Source organism: Diadema antillarum, unplaced genomic scaffold (assembly GCF_040938485.1).
Source record: "Diadema antillarum isolate AM-2024a unplaced genomic scaffold, OU_Dant_1.0 seq00000454_RagTag, whole genome shotgun sequence".
NCBI lineage: Eukaryota > Metazoa > Echinodermata > Echinoidea > Diadematoida > Diadematidae > Diadema > Diadema antillarum.
Genome location: NW_027271426.1, coordinates 1220743 through 1229274, shown reverse-complemented (window position 1 = coordinate 1229274; position 8532 = coordinate 1220743). Strand labels below are relative to the sequence as shown.

At 37.8% G+C, this 8532-nt stretch overlaps 1 protein-coding gene across 1 annotated transcript in view; it reads left to right on the top strand.

The window, feature by feature from the left end:
* Positions 1–208: 208 nt before the first annotated feature.
* Positions 209–8532, top strand: part of LOC139732845 (protein phosphatase 1F-like) — a 32997-nt gene continuing 24673 nt past the window's right edge. Inside the window, exon 1 of the mRNA XM_071643685.1 lies at positions 209–572. Coding sequence (XP_071499786.1) covers positions 388–572 — 185 coding nt within the window. The 5' untranslated portion in view covers positions 209–387. The remainder of the gene's footprint in view (positions 573–8532) is intronic.

Below are 8532 nucleotides of genomic sequence, written 5' to 3'. Positions count from 1 at the left end.
AGGCTCTAGACGGCGCGCTTCACGATGGTCCGCAGTCACCACCACCAGCGGCGGAGCGAGAACAGCGAGCGTGCGTGCGACATATCAACGGGGATTTTGTGCAGCTAGACTAGACAAGTAGCTTCGACACGAGAATACGTGCACATGCACGCACAGACAGTACAGTTCATGAGTCGAGTTGTGTGTATTGTACACTTGTACAGCTATCCGCAACATAAAATTGTTGCTACAGACTACTGAAGTACACAAAAAATTGTCGAGAACATGACCATCCAGCACAGAAAGACACTCTGAGGGTAAGCAAAAGCAGTCAGCTTCGTTTGCCGAACCATCGTGCTTGCAGAAGCCATCACTGTCATCCTACAGCGACTGAGAAAACAGACAAATATGGAGCGGACTTCAGACGAACTGATAAAGTTCAAGCTGTTTCTTGAAGAATTCACAGCCAAACACAAAGGGCCGATCACTGCAGACGACCCGCTGCCTTTCCGGCTCGTAACCTATCGGCTTACGCCGGATGAGATCGAAGGCGAGTGCATAGAATGGACCATGGAATATCTCTTTGGATTGAAGTAAGTTTAAGAAAATTTCACAATACTCAGTTGGACATTCGGCTCTTGCGTCCATAGTAAGGAGGAAGTGTAGTATTTGTTGTTGTTGTCTTTTTTTTTCGCCTGGGTCACTGGGAAATATTTGGATTTAGGATAGGTAGGGGATTGGAAATCGTCTAATTTTTTATAATTAGCAGAAATCCAGTTTAGATAGGGCCCTACCAATATGCCAATCTACCAATACCATTCTACAGCTCTAAATAAATAGGGCCTCGGGCAAAATAAGGTTGAGAAGCACGGGATAGAGGGCTTTATTGGCCCTGTAATCAATGCTGCCTGGTTACAGTGGTAATATTATAATGAATAAACAGTGTGATGCGGAAATTGTGACTTGTGTTTTCCATAGACGAGGTAGTGCCGCTGTGTCTTTTTACAGTAACGTCAGAGTTGTCTAATTATTCTGTGCATGCAGTTGAGAATATTGGTCCTACTTGAACTAGAAGTCTTGGTTGTTGTTGTTGGTTTTTTTTACTCTCAAGTGTACGCTTGTGTTTTCTACAAATCTGAAAAACAAATGCGAAAACACACAAAAACGAACACTTGTAGTTGTTACAAATATTGTGGTGGTCATTTTATTGTTTTCAAATCTTGGTTGTTGTTGTTGGTTTTTTTTACTCTCAAGTGTACACTTGTGTTTTCTACAAATCTGAAAAACAAATGCGAAAACACACAAAAACGAACACTTGTAACAGTTAGTTGTTACAAATATTGTGGTGGTCATTTTATTGTTTTCAAATAAATATTTAATCTAGTCGGCCCTACCCACAGTTTATGGAATACAGTGTACATATTGTTCTGCCAAGAGTGTCGATTCAGATTGAAAAGCATGTTTTGTATAATTTTTTTTTTCCAAAACAGTGTTGTTGAGTACTTTTGAATCATCCAAATGTGCAAACTACCGTACTGTAAACGATGTGTACAATATGTATCATACAAATTGTATGATGTCATTAGATTCACAAATTTCCCTCTCGATTTGCACACCAGATATCAGTTATATTTTTGGTTAATACACTGAATGCATACTGTGTCTGTAGGTTGCAACTTCAAGCCACTCTTCCTTCGAAGGCGAAGTCTCCAAGTTGTTACATTATTACAACTAAACAATCATTTGACACATTCATTAAAATCTTTTTCATTGGATATGAAAAGAAGTAATCTCTAGGGAAGATTTGTGTGTACAGGTCAGTGGGAGACGCGAGACCATGACATCATCACCTTTCGTCGTTTTTTGTTTTGTTTGATTAGTTGGGTTATCATAATTGTGGATTAATGTTTTGCATATCTCAACATGCATAGATCTGTTTGGTGAAAATAACATGTGAAACTATAATGGTACATTCCATAATGTTCTTATTTCTTTTTGTGTTTTAAAGGGGAATGAAACTCAAATATACACATTGATTGAGTGAATACAGGAATATGATATTCATAGTCAGTGGAACACATTGACAGTGAAGATATATCAAATGGAAAATTCTGCCAAATTTTATTCTTCTGAAAATTACAGTACTATACACCATATTGTATGCAGTCCCTAAACTTGTTACTGACAACCATGTTAAGGGTAATATTATCCTTCATTGCTTTAGAAGAGAGGTAAGTCAAGTGCTCTTTCATTATGCTAGAAAGATGAAAATATGTTGAATTCTCGTTAATATTTTCTGTACCACAAGTACAGTGTATGTATGAATCATTGTTTTGCAGTGACATCACAAACTGTTGTACTGTAGTCTTCGTATCCAGTGATGGCGGCACCAAAACTTAAAAATTCATTGCTTTTGGACAGGTTGTCCAACATTTCGCAAACTTGATGTCTTCTTCTATTGCTACATTTACTCAATCCACATGCATTACAATGTTAGGTTTTATTTTCCTTTATTTTTTTTTTTCAAGTGGTCTATTCATTTATAAGTAACCAAAAGAAAATATGTTAATTTACCTTGTTTTCTGACAGTTTTCTTCATATTGGCACTGGCCATCTACTACTAGTACTCTCTATAGTTCTGATAATTGATGTACATTTTCAGTAGGTGTAGTGATGCAGTAGTTTTATAGGAACAAGCTGCATGCCAAATCTAGATGACTCACCAGGAGCTAGGGCCTGAAATTAAAGCTAGAAGTGATTTGAGCGTACTGTAAGCAGCAGAGCAAGCCCGGTATTAAAGTGTGACTTAACCCGTTGAGGACGAGTCCCGAGTATACTCGGGCAGGTGTCTATTGGAAATACGTATTTGTAGCAAAATCAAACCATCCTCAATGGGTTAAAGGTACAATGTAGAAGCCCTCATGTGTACAATGTGATGGAGACTGTAAACAAAAGTAATCAGGGCTTGGAATGATGCAAAGTACATTGTGCCTATACACCAGAATGCATAGCCACATTCATTTAAATCTTTCAAATCATTATCCAAGAGTATTCACCAAATTGATAATTTGTAGAACACTTTCACAATTTACATCATAGTATGTAAAGTATACAATAAGAAGATGCAATAAACATCACCAGAAATGAAAGACTTTGCACAGTGTACACAGTGCACCCCTGCGTATTATAGTAAATGCATGGATTGCAATTCCCTTTCCCTATCATGATGTAATATGTAGAAGCATACACATACAATTGTAATACATTGTATCATCAGTGGCATTCTTGTCAGTAAAAGATGTTACTGTAATACAAATTCTTAGAGGCAATTGGAAGCTATATTTTGTACCATGGGTGCAATTTTATTAGAGGAATATCAGGTTTTACTTTATGAAATCCTTAGATGATTGCATCACAAAATTCTGTGAACAATAGACAGAGCTGTATTACTGCTGTACTACTGTACTTTAGGTAATTTTGTGAAGGGTGAAACATAAAGCTTGCAAAAGAAGGATTGTGCCTTTAAATTCACCAATATGCAGCTCTATCCACATCTTTGCAGTGCAGCTGGGTCCCGACTCCAGAACACACACAGAGACAAGAAATCGTAGTATTGAGTAATGCATGACTCACAAATGAACTACAAAGTGTTCCTGAACACCGAGTGCATTCAGACCGTTAATCTTTGGGGCTCAGAACTTGAGTCATTACAACCCTCTGCCATATCTGTAGTCCGAATGTTTGCACAGACTGTCATGGTTGTTAAGGGATGTACATCTGTAGAGTCAGTATGTACAATGTAGGCCTACATATGTGTAGCTACAATTTGTCTTCATTTCAATTGTGCAGAATCAAGTAGAACCCCCCTTTTTTGTTTGGTTGGCAGGTCATACATGTATTTGAATGACCTTGACCCATAATGTAGTTTCCATGTTCGACTGCATTCACTGTGGCAACTACAGATTGTAAATAAATGATTAACGAAATGAAAAAAAGGATTTGTAAATGGTTAGAGATATTTCATTATTCAGGTGATTAGGAAGAAGTCAAATTTGACCAGGACTTTTCATGTTTATTTTTCACAAATTTCGCGAATCTCAGTTGATCACAAATTTAACAACATGCTAAAATGTCTCCATGTGCTAGGGTAATAGCGCATTTATGTTCGCGTCTGAGTCGGTTTGCGAGAACAACATCTCGCGAAAATGTCTTAGTCTATGACCTCCTCATTCGCGAAAATATCTGTATGCGGAAATAACAGTGTGTACAGTAATCCAATGAAGATTGTATGGTAGGAAGAACAGTGCATACCGGTATTCTACAATCTAATGATAATGCTGTGATCGCATGAGAAGGTGGAGGCATTCAAGTTGACTTCACACTGTAGTCAAAATGGTCTGATTTAAACTTTCGATCCCAGTCAGTTTCAGTGTTTTTTTCTAATTGCTCTCAGTGTGACTCAATAGAGAAGTTCTCAAGGAGCACCTTTGGTGCATCCTCTACAGAGAGAGAGAGAAAGAGAGTTTTTCCCTCAACATGATAAAAGCTATTAAAGGGTGTGTACAGTTCTGGTCGAGGTGAGGATTTAGCTTTTAATGCTTTGCGAGATATTCAGAACCACTCTATATGAGATGTCAAAGAGTATGCAACTCTGAAAGGGTATCAAAAGCTTATTTGATGAAAATCGGTTTTGAAATGGCTGAGATATCCAAAAACAAGGTGAAACAAAGAGATCCTAATAAAAGGCGTGGCCTGTCGCATTTTATCACTTCTTTGGATATCTCAGCCATTTCAAAGCCAATTTTCATCAAATAAATGTTGAATCCTTCTTAAAATGTCATGCTCTTTCATACTTCATAAGAGGTTTCTCATTATCTCACTTAAGAATGTTCAAAACATTAATCCCCACCTCAACCAGTACTGTACAGTCCCTTTAAACATTGTTGCAACAGCATGGACTTGTATTCTAAGGATCTATAATTCATTGTTTTTTAAAACTACCAGGACATGCATCACACTTTGGCATTGTTTCAAATCATGCATTCTCCCTTAACATGATCTGTTTGGTCATGTACTGTACATATCGTGTACATCATGTATCTCGTGTATAATATGAAATGCGACCTAATGATACTCAAGTGTTTCCTCCTTCAGAATTACCTGGTACTTCTAAAGACATTTCAGTGACATTTCACTAGAAGTTGACAAAAGCACATTAGAAACTACAGAGATGGGGTACCTTGATGCAAAACAATATCATCATGGTTGCTGGGTGTTTTTTTTTTTTTTTTTCTCTCTCTGTCTAATATGAATGGATGTTTTGCAAGTGATCTCTTGCACGCGATGCTGAAATGCTGTAGTTACAATTGATGCAACATGGCCCAACAACAAGGATCCTTGCTTTGACAACCTGCTTGTTGCCATGGTAACAGACACAAAACATTAGTGGTTGGTCAGTGATCCATCACCAGCTTTGCCTCTATTATTGCACAGAGCCATCCTATCCTGGTTTTTCCCCTACACTCTCTACAGTTTAGTACAGTACCCTGTACAGCTTGTATGTTTGGCAAAATAGTTAGTAACTCATCCCACCGCAATATTTGTTGTGTGCAGTAGGCTGTAGTCAGGAATGTTTTGGTTTTTAAAAGAATTATGGTAGGAAATTTTGATTTTTTTTCTTTCTGTCTAAATGGCATGTCAAGGACTCAACCTAGTTTTTAATTTCAGTGACAGGGAAATGTTTATTTGCATGAAGGTTAGTGTGGATACAGTGTATATAAATTTGCATTGTTAGTGCATGGCCTTCTATAATTTGTACATTGTAGTTTGCAAATGTTCATAACCATGTACTGTAGGTCCCTATTGTCATTCACATTCCTTGTATATCTTTGTTAGACAATGTGTCACTTTTTTTTCAGGATTATTAGATGGAAGAAAGGAATAAGATGCTTTATACTGTAGAGTTTCTTCTGTTTTTAATCTTCAAGAGAAATCACTCACTTTATAGTGTACACTGTATACAGTATGTGACCGTGCACCTCAAAACGAACATAAAGTCGCACACACTGATTTTGAGTGAGGACTGAAAATAAGTGAAATGGGTCAACCTAGCCGAACTTGACTTTTTCATATTTTCTGAAAGAGCGGGTCTTCTTTTACATTATGCTAAAATTTGGTATCATAAAACGGAAAGGAAAGTGTGTTTTTTTAGCAGTTTATCTCGAACATTTTTGGTAGAATAGGGTGATTAGGTGTGTCTTTAGAATCCCTTCTTCATTTCTGAAAAACCTTGTCCACACTCTTCACTTTCAACTCTAATAACTTTTGAAAGGATAGTGCTACTGCTTTGAAAGTTGGCATTAATTATGGACAGAATGTGTTAATGAGGTGTGCTTAATTTCAATTTAATCTGATAATCCCTTCATTGTTGTTACTCTGGTGGATTACTTCCTGTTTTTTGTCCCATTCATCGCACAGCCATCACGGTTTGGTAAAGATTAAGTGCTTGAATAGACACTGTACTTCAGAGCCTCTTTTCTCAGTTCACACTTTTCCTGAGTTTGTTCTTTCTTTCCAATATTTAGATAGGTTAGAAGAATCCATTTGATTTGAGTTATACATCATTTTAAAGCTTAAAGTCTGCTCTTTCAGAACATGGTCTTAACTAAAAATTCATGTACATGTATGGCAACTTTTTGTTTGTTTTGAGGTGCAGGGTCACATATCATCACATTCTTCATGTAGACAGAAAAAGAATGTTTATTTTCACATGTTACCTTGTACCATTGGAGCACTCATGGACAGACACATGTAATTCATACTCATAGAAAATGCTGGCAGACACTGAACATTATCCTTGCAATAGTGCACACGTCAGTACGCGATACACACACTTCTTAAAACGCACCATTCTGTGTCATTCAACCATACATACAGCTTAAGTATAAAAAGTGTACACATATAGGGGATGTACAAATGCAACGTGACCTGAGACAGTGCGACCCCTATATGAAATTGGAGGTGCACCAGGTGGCAAGAATATGCCTGAATGATGTCTGTAATGTAACTTGACCAGGATATACATGTACCTCAAGTAGAGTTAGTATTTTTTTTTTTTGCTTGGTTGTTGTTGTATTTTGTGAAGCAGTGTGGGAGATGTTCACCACCAATGGCATAGATAATATACGGAAAATGAATTAACAAATATTAGGTAATAGGCAGCCAATATTGACATACTACGTTGTAGGTACATACATGTACTACAGAGAGTAGTATTCAGAGATGGGTAAATGCCCTGTCACTATAAATGATGCCACCCACTCATTTGTTTTGTAAACCACACAAGCGTGATACATTTGTGTTTGACGTCATGAGGGTATCTCCTCAATACGTCATTTAACCAGGATCTGTGTCCCCCTTTCCCAATGTTTTGAAAGATAATTATTACATTGGAGGTGTACCCCAGTCTGCTCTGCTGCATAAGAGCACCCCTAAACCATTTCCACATTGACACCTTGACTTCAACACCTTGTCTCCAGGTTGTCAATGGTGAAGCGGATATACCCTCTTTATGCACAACACGTTTTGCGTAGACTGCAGGGCTGGCATTCAAAGAAAGGATTATCCTTCGACTGCATGTATTGATCTGAAGGAAGGATACACCAGGTCTTTATACCCTTTGCTTGTGGTAGCAGCCTGCATGTCTGACAAAGGGCCCTGTGGCTTTATGTCAAAGTAAACCATGCATGATACAGCCCTTTAATGGCCTTGTTTGTGGTCAGGACTTTTTACTAGAATCTGACATGTCCTTTCTTCTCCAAATTCTGTCTCAGGTGGAAAATGAGGAAAATTCTTCAAATTATATTTTTATGATTTCCCATGTTTTGTCATGCAGGCCTTCATCCACGTCATATCAGACTCAGTTTACAACAGAACAGAAAGCTCCCAGACTTTTACTACACTGTATATAGTGGTTTCCAAACCATACCCCACCTTGATAAACTTTACCAGACATGGCTGTACCAGAGTACTAGTAGCATATTGTAGCGTGTCTTCCCCTGGTACACTATATCCCAGATTCAAATCTGCTGAACAAGATTGGGGTTCACCCTTTTTTCTGAATACTCACTCTTGTCTGATCCTTTGTCCTACTGTATGCTAACCTGCCTAGAGCTCTTGCATAATCCTGCCCGTATTGTGGAGACAAAAGAAAAGGCCAAATACCAGTGAATGCCACCCAGTCCCTGGTCCCAGCTAGACATGAAAGTGCTGTGTATACAAGCAAAGCCATAAAACCGAAAATGGTAAATAATAATTATCATCACTAAGAATGCGAGCCAGTTTCTCAAGTGGTCACATTTCCAATATGAACATACACTTTATGTAAACATATTGCATGAATGAGAAGTGTGACATTAGTTGTTTTTTCTTATGCATGATACAACTAATGCGATATATTCCATTATTAATACAGCTATTATCTACTCACCTTGTGTGCATGCCATCGATTCACTAGTATCATGTAAACCTGCAACAGTGAAATGTTACAATATC